We start from the raw sequence: 20,299 nt of genomic DNA, 5'->3' as shown, positions 1-20,299 counted from the left end.
GCAAATTGAGAAATGTGCTCAACTTTCACATGCATTTGAAGGCTTCAGTAAGATGGTGTCTGCATGACCAGACATGTCCTGTTACGTTGGCTGGAAGTGTTAACATTCCAGGCAAAAGTACTCATCACACAAAGCGTACTTACAGTAAATGAACATGGTGTACAGGATCATTAAGACTGGAGATTAGGGCCCCAGGTACCCTGATGTACCCCCTTTCAGAGTTGATAGCAGATTCATACTGAGCAAGTGAGTCTGGAGACATTGTGTGGAATGTATAAAATAACGCCGCTAACAGCCTGCAAGAACTCTTAAAAAGCTTTATTCATTAGAACACTGAATACGCATACATACATTGTGTGTTGGTGGTCCTTTTTTACATTAACACCATGCAGGCAGTCTCACACGCAATACATATTATGTTTATGTTTGCACAGTGTATACAGATAAATTGAAATACATTTGAAAAGAAAGCAATACATTTATTCCCAAGATGGCACACACATGAACAGTTCAAACTTTAGAACAATAATTATGTATTGTTCTTGCATGATTATATTATACAAGTCATGGTGAATTGTACATTCTGCAGCATATAATTAACAGGTGCTGCTTCTTAGCACTATTCAGAACAAAACACTGTAAAACTGTCTTCATTTTATATTTCACACACACAAATAAAGGATGGTAGCGGTTTCAATTATTCTTCAGAACTCCCCACTTCCTGTTAGGAAACAAAGCAAAAGCACATTCAATTCAATCTGCACTTAGTGTAAACTCTCAAGTATACTTCACCAGTCTTTACCTGTTCTGGCTCATACAACTCATTTGCAAAGTTCTCTGCATAGACCTCTTCCCCTTCCTCCACGCCATCCACCCCCTCCATGCTCATCATGAGAGTGGCTTTATCCACAGTGCCTTCTTGTGCTTTTCTGTTAAATGCAACAAAAGATCTTAAAGGGAATACAAAAAACAAAACTACTAAGAACAGAAGATTAGACCTGCTGAAAATGTTCCATAGCACAAAAGAACCAAAGACCTACCTCTTCCTTAAAAATGCAAAGGCAAGGACAATGATGCTGACAGTTGCCAGGACACTCAAGACCATTGCAGTGGTATTTGGTCCGCTGCCTCCTTCCTGACAGAACTCCCCACTGAATCCCTTCAGACACTCACATGTCTGCAGACCCTCCACACCCACACAGAGCCCTTGGCCGTTGCACAACTGCTCACTGCAGGACTGAGCATCAACTTTATGTAGCAGGACCCTGTTTTCCTGCAGAGAGGATTTTGGAGAAAACTGCTTGATCTGTGGGAAGGCCTGGTCCTGGACCCCCTTAATTGAGGTACTTCCACCTGGACCATCAACACCTGAGGGAAAATGAAAATGGAGCGATAAAAATTTCTCCACGCGCAAGCATGCGCACTCATAAGCTATATCAAAATGAAGTGAAATGAAAGCCTTGAAAGGCCTTTTACACATTCAAACATTTTGAAGATGTTTTGAATAATTATGTTTTTCAAAACCAATAAAGAATAAATCTAAAATCCTTAAATTAGAATAAAAAAAAAAAAAAATGGAATAAAGATCACGGAATTGACCCAAATAAAAAGGACTGGTGTCAGGCCCTGATGCTGAAGGACACTAGTCCTGCACATTAAGAGTTAAACCTCATGACACAAACCTCATTAAACTTCTAATCTAAATAACTCACAGTTCATCACAATGTGACTACGTATGGTGTAACAGTAAAATAGTAAGACTGTTTGTAATACTGCAGAGGCGCCAGTCATTCTAATAAAAGATCTTTCGGTTCCTTACTCATGTATAATGTTTGGATGCACCTACTCTGGGGTGGTAACAGAAACTAAAATTGTTATGATGCATTGCCTGTTTACCTTCATGACTGCTTTGCTCACTACTGTCATGATCCACTTGATTAAATGCCCATTAACATGAGTAAATGATAAAGCATTCAGCATAAACCTCCCCCGTCTAACTTAAGGTGGGGGAGAGAAGCAAAGATTGTGAAACGCTGCAATCACAGCAAAAGCTCCCTGGTTTGGATACTCAAATATGTAAAAATATAATGTAAAAATTAAAAAGCAAGATCCATAAATGAGTAGGTGTGTATAAATGTTTGGCTAGTAGTGAATCTTGAGGTGCAAACAATCTTTTTGATCTTATGAAACTTATGAAGCCATGACAAACTGAGTTGACTATTGCGTTCACCGGTGGTGTGGAACTCTTCCTCATTCTCAAACTACTCACAGTTTATCTCGTCGGAGCGGTCTGGGCAGTCAGGCACACCATCACAAAACTTTGCACGAGGGAGGCACCTGCCATTCTTGCATGGTTTATTGCCAGCTGTGCACAAGGTCTGGGGAACACACTGTGATCTGTTGACCACTAGGAAGTCCTGAGCACACTTGCATGAAAATCCTCCAGGGAACGGCAGACAGAATTGACTGCAGCCTCCATTTCTCACAGAACAGGCATTGCCTCCTATTTTAGATGAGAAAGGGAGTAATAGGACAATAATTAAATGGTCATATTGCATACTAAAAGGTCTAAAGGGGGAGAATATGCTCTAGCTTTAACTTGAAACTTATTGAATAAACGTTACAAGTAACATAAGTACTACTAAAGTGCCACCACTAGATATACACAAAGCACAATTAGAATATAAGAATGTCAGAAGACCGGTGAAAATCACGTGTATGTCCATTAGCTCACCTTTCTGAGATGACTTGCTGTATGCTTTTAAATCCACTATGTTGGACTTCAGCTGCAGCCAAAGATGCCTGGGTTGCAGGCCATCACTGTACCACACTTTGGACAAGTCTGCAAAACAGATCTCAGCTCTGAAAATTCACTTTCCAATAACGGTCATATCTGACTTTAGCTAATCAAAAACTAGGATGCGTTGGATACGGATGTAAAGGCTCTACACTGCCACCTTCTGGTAATTAAAGAAAAATAAAAAAAAAAAACACTAAAAGAAGCAGTCATACCATGGTCACGTGTTACCCAGAAAAAGACTCCATCCACATGGGTAAAGGACAAAATAAAGCCTGGACCAGTGTTATACTCTTTGTATCCTGAACCATCCATGGCAACAGAGGCAATTACTCCAGAATCTGGAATTGAAGACTATGCTGATCACCACACAGCATTCACATGACAATTTATTCTTATGACTGATAAAGTCTCATTTCATTCACATTTACATGAAGAACACTGCATTCAGACTGCATACAGAAGCAGAATCATTGTCATTCACCCTGAACATATGTGACAACCATCAATGAAATGTAATTATATCAAAATTTTGCTCTTACCAATATCAGCCCAATACAGTTCTGAACCCTGATTTGAAAAGGTCAGTGATATTGGAAGTGCTGCATTTCTCCAAAGAAGATGCCGGTTGTATCCATCCATGAAAGCGCACTCGATGTGGGTCAAGATCTTGTCTCCCACCCTTCCAATGCTTGTAAAACACATGCGACCAGTAGGAGGGTGCAAGGCAATTGTTGTTGAGCCATGGAGTCCCACATGCAGCAAGGAGGTTGTGTAGTGGCCGTTGGCAGAGGTAACCTGTATGGACAGCTGATCTGTTGAGCTCCAGTAGACATTGTTGCTGATCCAGTCCAGAGCTAGGGCAGTCACTGTGCCAGTTGGCAGTTGAACACTCCGGAATGATGCAAGATTAGAGCTGGTCTGCTTCAGGGTGCCTGTCCAAACCTGGCCAGGAGATGCAAGGAACACTCTGCGATCCTTCGTTACCATTTCCAAATAGGAAGCATTGCAATCCTTGGGCAGCAGAAGGGGCTGCTGTTCTGGTTTCTTCCTCAAGAAGATCTGCACAGGATCAAACACTTTGCCTTAATGTCAGTGATGTGTGAAATTGAGCAGAATTTAAAATCGAAGTTTTAGTTACCTGTTGAACCTTTGTAGGAGAAAGAATTAAGAGGAAAGAGGAGGAGTCTAGAACAGAACAGGTGGCCCCACCCACCAGGACTAGCCCAGGGGGACACCGGCACACAGCTCTGGGTCCAGGTGCCAGGAGACAAAGATGAGAACAGCGAACTCTCTCACACGGGTTTGATAAAATGGACTGCATGTAGAGGTGGACAATCTGTAGGGGAAACAAGACAAACAGTTTGCAAAGGAACAGAGATTAATTTACTTGAACCCCATTTCATGAACTAACTTCAAGCCCAAAAGGCTGCTCTAGTCGCTTCAGTAGAACTCTGCGGTTCTTGCCAGTCTGTTTATTGGCTGTCTGGATTGCTCTTCTCTTTGTGTCAGACCAGTAGACAGCATTGTTGAAAACCGCCACAGAGAAGGGACTTTGCATTTCAGTGAGCTGTATGATCTGGGTAGAGGGGAGGAGGTGGGGGAAAAAAAAAAAAAAAAAAAAACAGGAAAAAGGGGGGAAATCAGATTAAGCATATTCTGATTCTACGTGATAACACCTAGCCAATAGTCTGGTGACAGGGATGGACATTGATACGTGACCCATTCTTTGTATCGGTCATTGATAATGACCACGATAGACTAATGAAAACGTGTTGGATAAAGAAATGCATAGAACTGACAAGGAATTCAAAAGCACTTGCATACTTTAATTTTAGGTTCACAAACTTGGTTTATAGGTTTAACAATAGGAAATAAAATTTCACATTTGATTTGCATGCAATCAAGCTCTGAAAAAATGTGATCCTTGAATTAAACAACGAAGGTCAGTTTAACATTGCAATTTGGAATAATATATTGCAAAAAAATAAATAAGTAAAAACGGACAAATATTTGGCTTTACCCGAACATTCTGCCCATCCAGTGAAGAGGAGCCAATACACTTGAGCTTCTCATCGGTCCAGTACAGCCTGTCATCAAGCATATCCAGTGCCAGACTGATGGGCCAGGCTATACTGCGGTTCACTACCACCTTTCTTTCAGATCCATCCATCCCAGAGCGCTCAATTTTGGGCACACTTCCGATCTCAGCCCAGAACATCAACCTATAGAAGAGGTGCTCAGTTTACAATAAATCCAGCAGGTTGTACAGTTCTTGTCCCATTTATCATGCCCTCTTACCCTTTTTGTGGAAACAGCACCAGTGAATGGAGCTGTTTCAAGTTATCCAGCACCATGGTGTAGTTACTGGGCCTGACCACAGCAGCGGCCAGTCGGACCACAAGAATCTGTCCCACTTCCCCATCCACCCAGTACAGATTCCGTCCTGCCCAATCTACTGCAATGCAGTCTGACTTCACCCCTGGTTTAGACATATACAGGTCTTAACTTCTTGCACGACCATTACGCAGAAGCAATGCTTGACATAAGAACATATGCAAACCTTTGACAATGGTGCCAGTCCTTTTCTTGTCATGTGAGACCCATCTAATACTTTCCTCCTCCAGACTGGTCCAAAAGACCTGTTGCTCCTTCCAGTCATAGTCAATGGAGAAAACAGGTCTACTGCCTTGAGGTACAATCACTTGAGTGTCCATAGTCCGAAGGCCCAGCAGAATGATCTCATGCTGGACAGAAGCTAGAAGACTAGGTGGCTCTGGACAGAAAAATCAGTAGCCTTTGTTTTACAGTCAAAGAAACCCAATATTCCCCTAAAAAGTGCATCAGAGCAAACTAGACATGAGAGTTAATGGGATTTGTTTACCAGCAGTTTTACAGGTCCTCCCATCAGGTTCCAGAATGTATCCGGAGTGACAGATGCAGAGAAAGGAGCCTCGTGTGTTGAGGCAGTTGTGTGAACATAGAGTTGGGTTGCTCTCACACTCGTCCACGTCCTCACAAGACAAACCATTCACCTGCAGCTTAAAGCCCACAGGGCAGACACACCTCTGCAGGAAACCAGAAAAAAAGAAATCAATAAAATTGTGTGGTATATTGTATTCTCACAGCAAAGAATTTGACCTCTGCCTTCTAGAAACAAATTAATTCTGATCAAAGCACAGTTCATGTTGAGCCAGACTGCTTGAGGACACAGCTGAATAAAGTCAGTCAATCAGGGAGGGGAAGGGTGTTAAGGGTGAATCACTTGCTGGGTCTAAGGGCACTCAACAGTATTCTAAACTGAGACACACAATAACTGCCTTTTATAATCAAACATGATTACAGTTTTAAATGTTTACATTTACAGCATTTATCAGACACCCTTATCCAGAGCGACTTACAATCAGTATTACAGGGACAGTCTCCCTGGAGCAATTTAGGGTTAAGTGTCTTGCTCAGGGACACAATGGTAGTAAGTGGGATTCGAACCCGGGTCTTCTGGTTCATAGGTGAGTGTGTTACCCACTAGGCTACTACCACCCTACGTTGTTTGAGCAGTTTCATCTGCCATTACAGAACCATTCCCCCCAAACAAAACACGGCATGAACCTATTGCTTACCGCCCCATGTGGAGTACTGAAGCAGCTGTGTTCACAGCGGGGCCAACTGCGGCTGGAACAGTTACTGCTTAGACAGCCAGAACCCTCATCTGTGCCGTCAATGCAGTTTGTGACACCATTGCAAACCAGCACCGGGTCTACACACTCCCCACTCACACACTGGAACGAGTGTGGAGGACATTTTTTTTGCCCACCTGAAGAAGCATAAAATCTATTGAGTAAAGTCCAAGGTTCACAGCATGCTTAGTATCACTAAAGTTGGTAAAAAAATTACTCACATCCAACCTCATCACTCTGGTCTTCACAGTCGGCCATGCCATCACACCTCCATGACTGAGGAACACACTGAGTCTTTGATGAACAGGACCACTGGAATGCCCCACATCTTATGGGTGATGCCTTGCAGTTCTGGAATTGAGTAAACAAAAGTACACATTTTAAAATTAACATGCACAAAATCCATAAGTTTACAAAGTATACACAATTGTGTGAGTTCATAAAAGAGACCAGGCAACCTTCAAACCCTACAGCTGTACACTGAAGGATCATTGGGATGTTGAATTGGCATGTCAATCTTTTTGTCATGGGGGCATCATGGGCATCAGCTAAATTATTCTAAATAATAGTAACAATGTGCACTCATAGATTTTTATTGCCAATTTACAGGAAGTAAGTGAGCCCTCCATTTGTGAGGTATGAGGTTAGGACCGCCCCTGCTAGGATCAGTCATAACATGTCCAATGCTACAGCCTTTGAGGATGCACCCAGAATGTAGTGGTCCAGACCTAACAAAAGTGTTAAGGACTAAAAACCAGTGTCATGGGATGCATGAGTCAGATCCAATTATTAATTAAAATCACTGAAAAGTTAAATGTGAGGATTGTTGGTGGAAAAATCTGATTAATGGAAGCACAATTTAATGCTTAGGCCAGATACCACAGCATACCTTCAACTGGTCTAATTGAGTATACAAACTAGTCAAAGCTGTTTCAGTGGCAAGATATTAATTAATTATATTATGGTGTTGTGTATGTGCATACCGCACTCTCCCAATCAAACTCCCACCCACCATTTCATCAGAGCCATCACTACAGTCCTCCTCTCCATCACAAATCCAGTCTTGCAGCAGACATTGGTGTGAGCGTGCACAGTGCAGGGGGCACCGTGGTGGCTTTCGGCAGCCGACCTCATCTGATCGGTCCTTGCAGTCAGCTTGACCATCACAGTGCATAGCTAAAGACACACACTGCCCATTGGCACAGCGGAACTGGTCAAAACACTCCTCAGCAACTGATTGGGGGGGATAAAAGCATGTTGGGTGACCAGAACGTTTTACTTTATTTTTCTACCAACACATCAGATTTTCTGAAAAGCACCACCATTTGGACCAACATTACTCAATTACTCAAGTTACTAAAAGTGATTGACTTACCACAGCCTGCCTCATCACTGCCATCCACACAGTCTTTCTCTCCATCACAGATAAATTCTACTGGGATGCAGCGGGTCTTGTTGTCACACTGATGGCTGCAGCCCTTTGAGGGCTTAAAACAGTTCACTTCATCAGAGCCATCCTGACAATGATTCGTTCCATCACACACCTGCTTCACCTCAATACACTTTCTCCCATGAGCACACTGGAACTGGTCTGAACAATAAATCAATAAATATTTAGATCCTAATGAAAATGTACACACATTTACATTATTCTATGTGAGAAGGATACATTGTCAACCTGGTTTGCACTGGAGATCACAGGTTTCCTCATCAGAGCCATCTCGGCAGTCCACCTCTCCATCACACACATGGGTGTAGAGGACACACTCATGGCCATCTTTACAGGGTTTAGAACCCACTCGACACTTCACAGGTGGTACCTTTGTGGTCTTAACAGCTATGGTAGGACAGCCCATCTCATCAGATCCATCATGGCAATGAGAGCGTCCGTCACAAACCAGAGTCCTCTCCAAACACTTGCGCTTGTCCTTACATAGGAAGTCACCTGATAAAGATCAATTTAGGACCTTTAGCTTCTTATGGTCATTTATAGTGTGCTCAATTTATTTAACATTTCATATATGCACAATTTTCACTTTCTAGGAATGGATTATACAAATACCTGGTTTGGGACATGACTCAATACAGGATGCCTCATCAAATCCATCAGGACAGTCTTTCTTCCCATCACATAGCTGGGTTTGAGAGATGCAGACTGAGGATCCCGGACACAACACAGAAGGACTCATGCAACTCGGAGCTTTAGTTGGAGCCATGGATACGTGAACAGAGTTGGAAGATGCTAAACATTGAGAACAGAAACAAACCTTTCTGTACATACTGCAAAGCAAGGTAATAGGTTTAAAGATGGAAAAAAAAAAAAAAAAAAAAAAAAAAAAAAAGTAAAAGTGAAGTGATTGTCACATGTCATACACAGCAGCACAGCACACGGTGCACACAGTGAAATTTGTCCTCTACATTTAACCAATCACCCTGAGTGAGCAGTGGGCAGCCATGACAAGCGCCCGGGGAGCAGTGTGTGGGGACGGTGCTTTGCTCAGTGGCACCTTGGCAGCTCGGGATTCGAACCTGCAACCTTCTGATTACGATAGGCCACCACTGCCAGTGGTAAGCAAAATGTAGTGATTAAGATAGATTACTACGGGATAAGTTAACATTAAGTAATGTTTGCAGTTACAATACATAAAGCATTTTTTGGGCAGTTGTTAGCCAAGAGGATACGGAAAGAGACCATCAGTACCATCCCAAAATAAAAACTTTTAATTGCTGTTTTACCATGTGAATATGTGTGAAAGATTTTTAAAATATTAGTTTTATTTTAAATTACTGTATTCTAAACTCTAAACTGGTAAAATGTAACAGACTGAATACTGTATTTTTGTGTTCTGAATTGTTATAGCCCAACCTTACATACGGATGTCAGGGACATGTCCTAAGAAAGAATCATGCCTACGAATATCAGATCAATATATGATTGTATTAAATTAAAGATAAACAGTATCTGGAATTGATTAAGACTTGCTAAGATTATTTAAAGTAGTAAATAATTTCAGCAGACCTTAACAAACATTAAAGAACATTTAAAATATTTAACGTCATGAAACAACTCCTGCAATTAAAACAGGAACTCACCACAATTCTCCTCATCAGTACCATCAACACAGTCTCGCTCCCCATCACAGATAAAAGATCTTGGAATGCAGCGGGTCTTGTTGTCACACTGCCTGCTGCAGCTGTTTGAGGGCTTAAAACAGTTCACTTCATCAGAGCCGTCCTGACATTGCTTAGTTCCATCACACACCTTCTTCATCTCAATACACTTTCTCCCATGAGCACACTGGAACTGGTCTGAAGAATAGTCAGTAGTATCCACATCAGTTTGCTCGGATTATGTCCTGTTTGCATAATTATTTATAGGGAGAATGAATCCTCACCTGGTTTGCATCGGAGATCACAGTTAACCTCATCAGAACCATCTCTGCAGTCCACCTCCCCATCACACACGTGAGTGTAGAGGACACACCCACGCTCATCTTTACAGGGTTTAGAACCCACATGGCACTTCAGAGGTGGTACCTTTGTGGTCTTGACTGCTATGGTAGGACAGCCCATCTCATCAGATCCATCATGGCAATGAGAGCGTCCGTCACAAACCAGAGACCTCTCCACACACTTCTGTCCATCCTTACACAAGAAGTCATCTGACAAATATGAAGGTTTTAGCTGCATATTGTGTGGATGTTCATTTTATACACACACACACACACACACACACACACACACACACACACACACACACACACACACACACACACACACACACACACACACACACACACACACACACACACACACACACACACACACACACACACACACACACACACACACACACACACACACACACACACACACACACACACACACACACACACACACACACACCACACACACACACACACACACACACACACCACACACACAACACACACACTGGGGGCAAACAAATAGTATTTGGCAGCCATTGATTGTGCAAGTTCTCACTTAAAAAGATGAGGTCTAATTTTCATCATAGGCACACTTCAACTAAGAATATATATAAAAAAATTTAATATCCAGAAAATCACATTCAATGATTTAAATTAATTTTATTTGTATATGGTGCATTTAGCACAAACAAGAAAGAATTCGGACCCACAAAGACCTGTTACATCAAGAAGCTCTTTATCATTCACTTATTATCTGTATAAAAGACACCTGTCCACACATTCAGTCATATTCAAACCTCCACCATGGTCAAGACCTGTCTAAGGACACCAGGAACAAGATTGTACACCTGCACAAGACTTGGATGAACCAGTTACCACACCCACTGTGACGCATGGGGTTGAAAACATTATGCCTTGGGACTGCTGTTCTGCAAAGGGGACAGGACTACAGAACTGTATTAAGTAAAGGATGAAATGAGCCATGTATAGTGAGATTTTGGACAAAAACCTCCATCAGTGAGAGCATTAAGGATTAAACATGGCTGGATCTTCCAGAATGACTATGATCCCAAACACACAGCCCGGGCAACAAAAAAGTCTGCATAAAAAGCATTACAAGGTTCTGGAGTGTCCTGGCCAGTCTCAGGACCTCAATCCGATAGAGAATCTGTGGAGGGAGTTGAGACCGTTTTGCCCAGTGACTGCAAAATTTCACAGCTCTTGAGAAGATCTGCAGGTCATTGCAAAACAAGGTAATATTACACAGTATTACAGAATTGTTGCTTAAAAAAAAATACAATGTTATTTCCTAAATCTTTTTTACATCGTCTCACAGTTGAAGTGTACTTGACAAATTACAGACCTCTCCTCTTTTTAAAAGGGACCACTTGCACAATTGGTGGCTGCCAAATACTTTGTTGCCCGACTGTATATATAATTCCATGTGTTCCTTCATAGTTTGTAGATTAATACAAAAGCCATCCAATGTAGAGAAGAAAAAAAATTGAAACAGTGCCCAGACATTTGACTGGCACTTTATGTGTGTGAGTGATATATTCCACAGGTATATACCGTAGAAACCTTTTGACAATACCTGCTTGGGGACATGACTCAACACAGGATGCCTCATCAAAACCATCAGGACAGTCTTTCTTCCCATCGCATAGCTGGGTCTGAGACATGCAGACTGAGGATCCTGGACACTTCACAGAAGGACTCACACAGCTTGGAGCTTTAGTTGGCGCCATGGATACGTGAACAGAGTTGGATGATGCTGAACATTGAGAACCACAAAAGACACTTCAATGCATACTGCAAGGCTAGGTTATACCCTTTGTATGAGTTATCGATTGAACACTGTACATTGCTAATGTATTCAGAATAGAGTTAGTTAAAAATATCTTGAAATAGATTTATAATTCAAATTTGAAACGCATGTTTAAAAAAGCTATGGTATATGGATTAATTCTGTCTGGGGACTTTCCAAAATACATTTTGCATCTAAGTATTAGTATGGAAATGGTCATGAATATGCTAAACAAGCATATTGGTTTTAACATGAAGTTGGGCCAGTGAAATGTAAATAGAAACTAAACACTACTTTTAAAAACAAAAAAAATCCTTAAAACACATGTATGTACACAATAGAACATACAAAACATTGAGTTACCAAAAATAATCAGATCATTATGAATTTGTTTGGATGAGCCAATAGAAGGCTGGAAATGCAGTACTAAAGAGAAAAGTGTAGGAACACTGGTTAAATTGACAAAAGGTGATTAGCATGATTGGTATAGAACAAGTGCCTTAGAGAGGAATAGGCAGATTTCAGAAATTACTTTGTGAAGAGATCATGATATAATACACATATCATGGTACAGGTTTAAGCTCTGTCATGAACGGAAGCCACACGTGAAGATTCAGAAACCATATTCTCTGGGCCAAGGCGCAAATGACTTAAAAAGAAAGGTTCTTGAATGTAAAATTCACATTTAGAAGACCATGGATCCCCCCCAGTCTTTTTAAAAGTTTTTTAATTATGATTAACGTTTATTTTTTTAACGAAATCATTTGAGGATATCAGGATTTCCAATGAGCATTGATTAGTCTCTTCTCATTATTTTAAATCCCCTATGCTTCTGTGTATGCATATAGCAATGTGTGTAAAAAGCTTTGACCAAAAGGGAGTAAAAACAAGAAACTCACCACAATTCTCCTCATCAGTACCATCAACACAGTCTCGCTCTCCATCACAGATAAAGGATCTTGGAATGCAGCGGGTCTTGTTGTCACACTGCCGGCTGCAGCTCTTTGAGGGCTTAAAACAGTTCACTTCATCAGAGCCGTCCTGACATTGATTAGTTCCATCACACACCTTCTTCATCTCAATACACTTTCTCCCATGAGCACACTGGAACTGGTCTGAAGAGTAGTCAGTGTTCAGTTCAGATTTTGTCACTTCCATTATTAATCGGCAAAATGATTCCTCACCTGGTTTGCATCGGAGATCACAGTTAACCTCATCAGAACCATCACTGCAGTCCACCTCCCCATCACACACATGTGTATAGAGGACACACCCACGCTCATCTTTGCAGAGTTTAGAACCAACCCGACACTTCAGAGGTGCCATTTTTGAGGGCTTTACAGCTATGGTAGGACAGCCCATCTCATCAGATCCATCATGACAATGAGAGCGTCCGTCACAAACAAGAGTTTTCTCCAAACACTTACGCCTGTCCTTACATAGGAAGTCACCTGGTAAAAATGTAAAATTTATGTTTATGTCTTTAGCTAAACATATATATATATATATCAGCTTTAAGAAGTTTGCCATTTAAAAAAAACACACACACTATTGGTACTCCAAATACCTGGTTTGGGACATGAGTCAAAACAGGATGACTCATCAAAACTATCAGGACAGTCTTTCTTCCCATCACATAGCTGGGTCTGAGAGATGCAGACGGAGGACCCCGGGCACAACACAGAAGGACTCACACAGCTTGGAGCTTTAGTTATATTCATGGATAAGTGGACTGAAGTTGAATATGCTGAAGATGGGAGAACAAACACTTCAAAGCACACTGCAGAACCAGGTCAAGTGGATATTTGAGTTTGCTTTTTTTTTTTTTTTTTTTTTTTAAATAAATTGTGTGACAAAAACCAAAGCCTCCAGAGGAGCAAGAACTCACTACAGGTCGCCTCATCACTGCCATCCACACAGTCTTTCTCTCCATCACAGATAAATCCTTCTGGGATGCAGCGGGTCTTGTCGTCACACTGATGGCTACAGCTCTTTGAGGGCTTAAAACAGTTCACTTCATCAGAGCCGTCCTGACAATGATTCGTCCCATCACACACCTGCTTCACCTCAATACACTTTCTCCTGTGAGCACACTGGAACTGGCCTGAAATGTAAAGAAAAAGGATTTGCCCCAAACTGTCATTTTCATACAGTCATGGCCAAAGGTTTTCAAATGACAAATACTGGTTCACTGCTGCTTGCTGCAGTTTGCTGCTTCAGTGTTATTTTTGTCAGTGGTTTCTGTTGTGTTCTGGACCAAATCCTAACTAATGGCAACCAATCAACCCTATTTTGTCCATTTTTTGTCCACACACCTCAATCAGATTAAGGTCCAGTGAGTTTCTGCCCAAGGACCAAAAATGTCAATGTTTTCAATCACTTAGGCCTTATGGCATGGTTGGGGGAAGTTGCTGTCGGAGGATGTTTTGGTACCATTTTTTATTCATGGCTGTGATTTTAGGCAAAAATGTGAGTGAGACACTCACTTAGATGAGAAGCAGCCACACACATGAATGGTCTCAGGATGCTTTACTGTTGGCATGAGACCGGACTGATTGTAGCGCTCATATTTCCTTCTCCAGACAATCATTTTTCCAGATGGCTCAAACAATCGGAAAGGGACATCACCCTCAGTCCTCAGGATTCCAATCTCTTTTGTAGAATATGGATAGTGTGAAAGTGAAATGAAAGAGAAGTGTCATTGTGACACAGCACAGCACATGGTGCACTTGGCGGTTTGAACTGGCAACCTTCTGATTGCGGGGCTGCTTCCTCACCAGTTAGGCCACTTTTTTGGACAGATGTGGCTTCTTTGCTGCCCTTCTTGACACCAGGCCATCCTCCAAAAGTCTTCATCTCACTGTACATGCAGATGCACTCACACCTGCCTGCTGCCATTCCTGAGCATGCGCTGCATTCTTGTGCACCCCGAAGCATTCACCACACTTGAACCCCTGTCCTTGATGTTTTTGATTATAGTCAGTAGTTACAGGGACAGTCCCCCCTGGAGCAACTTAGGGTTAAGTGTCTTGCTCAGTGGAAACTGCACTTTGCATTTTTTGATCATTCTTCATGGCATTCTGGAGTATATGCAAGTTGCCATAATAAAAACTGAAGCAGAAAACGTTGTGAAAACCCGCATTTCACTCACCCTCAAAAATTTGCCACAACTCTACAATCCTTTTTGGACCAGACTAATCCTTACCAGGTTTGCATTGGAGATCACAGTTATCCTCATCAGAGCCATCTCTGCAGTCCACCTCTCCATCACACACATGGGTATGAAGGACACATTCATGCCCATCCTTACAGGGTTTAGAACCCATGCGGCACTTCAAAGTTTCCTGTGTATTATTAGAAACACCAGGACAGACCCACTCATCTGATCCATCAAGGCAATGAGTGTGACCATCACAAACCATAGACCTTTCAATGCATTTCTGTCTGTCCTTACACAGGAAGTCACCTAATATGAAGAGAACAAATCCTTAATTACAGCAAAAACAAAGTAGTTTCCCACAAATCAAAACGGATTGACTTACCCTTATTTGAGCAAACTGTAAGACAAGTTTTCTCATCAGAACCATTAGGACAGTCTCTCTTTCCATCACACAACTGAGTCTGGGAGATACATATGGATGTTCCTTCACATGACACCTCTGGCCTTTTACATCTTGGCAAAGTAGCTGGAATAGCTATATAATAAATATTTTCAAATGAATCTCAGACCAACTAATAACTAATGAACAATATAGCCCTTAGAGGTTGTGCATTTAGTTTTCCTACGGCAAGTAAATTCAAGCTAAAACTAAGACTAGATTCCCCCCGGAAAAGCAAACATTTGGCTGTGGAATCTACTTCTATCACTAGCAAAATCAATTTAAATCATAACCTACACTTTCATTGCTGTGATTCAATACAAATGTGAGATACTGTTGATCACTTTCATTTTGAATTTGGAGCGAACAGTTTCCATTGACTCGGTTACTCCTTTCAGTACAATTTTAATTTAACCCACATGCACTTTCCCCCAAAATATGACTTATGGAGGATTTGGAAACTCACCACAGTCTGACTCATCAGCACCATCCCAGCAGTCCCGCACGCCGTTACACAGAAAGACCTGTGGAATGCAACGGGACAGGCCATCACAGCGAAGGCTGCAGCTCTTTGTGGGCCTCCAGCATCCCATTTCATCAGAGCGATCAGTACACTGAGCATTGCCATCACACACTAATTTGCTGTCAATACACTTCCTGCCATTTGCACATTTGAACTGTCCTGCACATGAGAAAATGACAAAGTGTCAGTTTATTTACAAGAAAAAAAAAAAAAAAAAAGTTACAAATACATGTAAAATATGTAATAAATTGTTCAGTTATGTTCAAGAATTACAAAAGCATAAATAAATAAAAAAAAATGAACACCTGGTGGACAATCATCACAGTCTTCCTCATCAGAGCCGTCGCTACAGTCAACATCTCCATCACACACATGGGTGTAGAGGACACACTCACGTCCATCCTTACAGGATTTAGAACCCACTCGACACTTCAGAGGTGCCACCTTTGTTGTCGTAGCCGCAATAGTAGGACAGCCCAACTCATCTGATCCATCATGGCAATGAGAGCGTCCGTCACAAACAAGAGCCCTTTCCACACACTTTCGCCTGTCCTTACATAGGAATTCACCTAATTACAGAAGTATTCAGTAAGTATTTGACCAAGTCCTGTATTTAGAATTCATACGAAACAAAGCTTATGTACCTGGTTTGAGACATGAATCAATACAGAATTCCTCATCAGAACCATCAGGACAGTCTCTCTTCCCATCACACAGCAGCGTCTGGGAAAGGCAGACTGAGGACCCTGGGCACAGGATCGAAGGACTAGGACAGCTTGGAGTTGGTACAATGTCCTGGAGTACAACAGTGACTCCAACAAAGCCCTTTCCCATTGAAACCTCACTGATTCGTTTTCCATTTCTCCGATCCCAAAGCGTAAGGACATTGTTGACTGAAGAGATGGCATGAGGTTCATAGGCAGCCACCACTTCTCCAGGGATGCCCCACCTCTTACCAGCAGAGAACCTCGTCTTTTTCAGAAGGCTCATTATCTGCAAGCCTAAACAGATCAACTTCAGAATTTACCAATCATAGAATAAATATTTAAATATTAAATATTCTAAACTATATATCTATTGTAAAATTCCCACATGTGGGACTAATAAAGGATCTTATCTTAAGGAGGGTAGGTATTATGTAAGCCCACATTTGATTACACAATTAAAGTTTGCCAAACTGAAGACTGATTGGAGAATAAGGACTTTTAAGCACATAGGAGATTACTCATGAAATACATATTGAACAAAGACGAAAAACCTGAATTGGAGTTCCACAGGAAGCTGTTGGACTTCCAGTCCAAAGCGAGGTGGCTGGTGGATGGGTCCTCCAAGGTAAAGACAACTTTTGCATTGCCACCAGACAGACTCACTGGCATGCGGAACACCGAAGTGCCCTCAAGCCAATAGAGGCGGCTCCTTATCCAGTCAACGTAAATATCTCTGACTGCATTGCTAGCATGATAGAGCTTCATGGACACAGTCTTATTTGGGAGTCTTATAACGCTGGTTGTGACACCAATTGAGAGTGCATCACAAGACACCCAAAAGATGTTGCCAGTCTGTTGGTCCATTTTTACTTTACATACTGTGGGTGGTGGAAGAGTAAAATTGTTAAATTGTCCTAGTCAGGGGGATGCAACATTTGTACCATATTTAGAGTGGCAATACCTGGGTCAGGGGTTGGGATTAAATCAAACCTTTCCTGATTCAGCCACTTCACCTTCACATGGCCTGTTCCATTGGTGAAGACTATCGCACCTCGAGTCCAGTATATATCGAAAGACTCCATATCCTCAAGAGTGCTGAAAAGCAGTGTCTTTGCTGGTCCATCTTTTCTAAATTCCAGAGTGTACATACGTCTGGCTGTGGCATAAACAATCCTAAAATCTAAGGACAAACTAAGTTAGAAATAAGAGTCAAGAGTAGGATGTCGTATGCAATTTTTTGTCACCGTACATTGGCATGATCCATCTGGCAAAGGGAAAAGTCCCTTGGGGCAAGCACAGATGTAGCCTGAGGAAGCATCTAATGACGGAAGGCACAGTTGACACCGAGACTTTGCACATGGTGAGGGTGGCCCTGCAGGGAAGCAAGAATTTCTTGTACACACTACCTCCCAAACAGGAAAATGAACCAGACTACAAAATACACTGTGTGTACATTTCCCAAAGGCACTTAAACAGCTCTTTCTATGTTCTAGTTCAACTACGAGAGTAAAGAAGGAGGTTACGTAAAATCAGACACATACCTTGCGGCTGCTGCAGCTCATGGTGTAAAGTCATGAGGGGTAACGATCCGGTCTGTATTAAGCTGCTCTGTTTTGGTTTGTTTGGAGTAGTCTGCCACAAATGCTGCTTATCAGTCCAGTAAAGCAGGCCCTCAAACACTGCAAGAGCCTTTGGAGAACCACTCCTAAACACATTCCAAAACGTGTGGCGCCCTGTTCCATCCCATTTGATCGTCTCAATTGTCTAAATGATATTAATTAAAATTAAGAAAAAAAAATTGCATTGGAGTTAAACTGAAGTAAGCTGTGAAATAGGGTGCTCTCCAATTTTTTAAATTAAAGAACATCTAAGCTCACCATCTTAAAATCACTGATCCAGTAAAGCCGTTTGGCACCAACATCTAAGGTCAAACTTCGAGGAGCTTCAGTGCTGACAATGGCCAGAGTTGTCCTTCGGGATCCATCCATGCCAGCTGTCTCTATACTCATTTGCCTTTTGAGTCCCTTGTTCAACCAAAACAAGGATCTAGAAAGACCATGTTGTAAAATGAAAGATGGGAAGGTAATTTAATATAGAATCAGATTGGTGCCAAAACTTTAATATCAAATGAAAATACGAAGTTGGAATGTAAAACAAGACTTATTTTACATTGAAACACCTCTTTTTTTTACATTTCAACATCGTATTTTTGTTTGATATTAGGGTGCCATAATATCTGATGCCATAACTTAATCCCAAAGGTTATTGTGAGTTTCTATGTTATTTAATGGCAAGATAATGTCAAAACATTTGTCAATTGTTATTATTCCAGACCTTCCCAACACCACAATGAACATCAATCCAATGACCATAAACCAAAGGTTAAAGGTCAAATCAACAGACCTGATATTGGGGAGGAGAACCAGGTCCAAAGGGTTACAGTCTTTCACAATAACGGGAGCCATAGCTCTGCTGCCATCAGGGGCTCCCACAAATATGGACTGGGTCTTCGCATTACCCCAGTAAAGAAGTCCACTGAGCCAATCACACGCGAGACTGTTGAGACCAGATTGGCCTGACAAGAGAAAGCAGTCAAAGTATTTGAGGGACTTGGTGGCTCTCACTTGTTACATATGCATTTAGAAGCAAACAAACCAGTGAAGAGAATAGTGGTTCTCAGTCCTTCAGCCATGTAAATTTGGCCCAGGTCATCTGCCCAAAAGACTGCATTCTGAGACAGGTCATAGGTCAGAGCCACTGGATCACGGACTATTCTGTTAAGACCCTGAAATGATCCTGTTGCCAAGTTCACCAATCCAATAAGTCCATCCTTCACGGTCAGAATTTTTGATCTATTCCCTGATGAGACAAAAAGTTTCTTTGGGGGATTAATGGAGTGGGAATTTGAAATGCAAATCAGTCCAGTGCTTACCCCGTGCATAGCATGCACCTTCAGCTTTCAATTCAAAACCATCAACACAGCTGCAGGAAAAGGAACCTGGCGTATTTAAGCAGATTTGCATGCAGGGACCGAAAGCCATGGAGCACTCATCAAAATCTGCAAAACAGGAAGGTTTATGTCAAACCACCTAGGACAACTTCTTTAAGCCAGAGTCCTATCTTACAACAAACCTTTGCAACTAGCCCCATTTGCAGAAAGAGTGAAACCTGCTGGACATTTGCACTGAGCTCCCCAAGGCTGATCCACACAGATGTGACTACAGCTGCCATTTGCGATGGAACATTTTTTACCTAAACACACGGAAGAGAGCGTGTTCGAAACGGCCATTCTGCTGAAGACCCAGTGTCAGAGTCACATGGTGTCATACCGCAAGTAACTGGCTCATCCCGCCCGTCTCTGCACTGAGCTGTTCCATCACAATGCTCGTTAGCAGACAGGCAGATGCCTTCCGGGCAGCGGACATTCGACTCCGCACAAGGACCTGGAAATGCAAAGCTTTATCTTCCCAAAACTCCATTTTACAGAACATTACCGGATTTATTCAACAGCTTAACCTTTAACAGTGCAGATGTCTAATGAATAATTGTCAGAATAGTTTGAATAATATCGAATCAGTAGTGAACCCTTTAGTAAAAATGCCCACGATTACTCACCACAGCCCACTTCATCAGAATTATCGCCGCAGTCATTCTGGCCATCACACCACAAGAGCTCAGGGACGCAGACTTCATTCTTGCACATCCTCTCATGCTGAACGCAGCCCGTTTTCTGTTTGCAG

General features: G+C 41.9%; 2 protein-coding genes across 3 annotated transcripts; both read right to left on the bottom strand.

The window, feature by feature from the left end:
* Positions 1 to 303: 303 nt before the first annotated feature.
* LOC114790129 (low-density lipoprotein receptor-related protein 2) lies at positions 304 to 17,467 on the bottom strand. Of its 2 annotated transcripts, XM_028979903.1 has the most exons (32): positions 17,111 to 17,467; positions 16,497 to 16,853; positions 16,158 to 16,421; positions 15,796 to 16,011; positions 15,273 to 15,425; positions 14,936 to 15,196; positions 13,619 to 13,834; positions 13,298 to 13,477; positions 12,915 to 13,181; positions 12,630 to 12,845; positions 11,518 to 11,697; positions 9,870 to 10,136; positions 9,568 to 9,783; positions 8,537 to 8,716; positions 8,153 to 8,419; positions 7,850 to 8,065; positions 7,487 to 7,707; positions 6,696 to 6,825; positions 6,418 to 6,611; positions 5,682 to 5,865; positions 5,361 to 5,573; positions 5,099 to 5,279; positions 4,821 to 5,022; positions 4,212 to 4,376; positions 3,939 to 4,136; positions 3,340 to 3,859; positions 3,013 to 3,138; positions 2,735 to 2,842; positions 2,270 to 2,503; positions 1,041 to 1,368; positions 803 to 929; positions 304 to 721 (listed from the first exon to the last, which is right to left on the bottom strand). In XM_028979903.1, exons 1-32 carry the CDS (start codon positions 17,421 to 17,423, stop codon positions 698 to 700), a joined length of 6,924 nt encoding a protein of 2,307 aa, XP_028835736.1. In that variant the 5' UTR covers positions 17,424 to 17,467; the 3' UTR covers positions 304 to 697. The 2 variants fall into 2 exon arrangements, with proteins under 2 accessions (XP_028835736.1, XP_028835739.1); XM_028979906.1 differs by lacking the exon at positions 14,936 to 15,196.
* Positions 17,424 to 20,286, bottom strand: LOC114790133 (low-density lipoprotein receptor-related protein 8-like). The gene is made up of 10 exons (XM_028979916.1): positions 20,175 to 20,286; positions 19,889 to 20,002; positions 19,692 to 19,811; positions 19,492 to 19,617; positions 19,215 to 19,418; positions 18,963 to 19,134; positions 18,437 to 18,605; positions 18,101 to 18,323; positions 17,809 to 17,931; positions 17,424 to 17,739 (listed from the first exon to the last, which is right to left on the bottom strand). The coding sequence occupies exons 1-10, from the start codon at positions 20,260 to 20,262 to the stop codon at positions 17,474 to 17,476; spliced, it is 1,605 nt and encodes a 534-aa protein (XP_028835749.1). The 5' UTR covers positions 20,263 to 20,286; the 3' UTR covers positions 17,424 to 17,473.
* Between the last annotated feature and the right edge of the window lie 13 nt (positions 20,287 to 20,299).

Source organism: Denticeps clupeoides, chromosome 5 (assembly GCF_900700375.1).
Source record: "Denticeps clupeoides chromosome 5, fDenClu1.1, whole genome shotgun sequence".
NCBI classification, from domain to species: Eukaryota; Metazoa; Chordata; class Actinopteri; order Clupeiformes; family Denticipitidae; genus Denticeps; species Denticeps clupeoides.
Note: the sequence above shows the minus strand (reverse complement) of the source record. Positions and strands in the feature narration are given on the sequence as shown.

Excerpts from the sequence above, each read along its gene's own strand:
- LOC114790129 (XM_028979903.1), bottom strand. The coding sequence starts at position 17,423 with ATGGACCAACAGACTGGCAACATCTTTTGGGTGTCTTGTGATGCACTC. Across the intron at positions 15,197-15,272 it reads TACAGTTTGCTCAAATAAGG|GTGACTTCCTGTGTAAGGAC; the intron begins GTAAGTCAATCC and ends TCTTCATATTAG. Across the intron at positions 3,860-3,938 it reads CTCCTACAAAGGTTCAACAG|ATCTTCTTGAGGAAGAAACC; the intron begins GTAACTAAAACT and ends GATCCTGTGCAG.
- LOC114790133 (XM_028979916.1), bottom strand. The coding sequence starts at position 20,262 with ATGTGCAAGAATGAAGTCTGCGTCCCTGAGCTCTTGTGGTGTGATGGC. Across the intron at positions 19,812-19,888 it reads GGATGAGCCAGTTACTTGCG|GTAAAAAATGTTCCATCGCA; the intron begins GTATGACACCAT and ends CCGTGTGTTTAG. Across the intron at positions 19,135-19,214 it reads AACCACTATTCTCTTCACTG|GCCAATCTGGTCTCAACAGT; the intron begins GTTTGTTTGCTT and ends TTCTCTTGTCAG.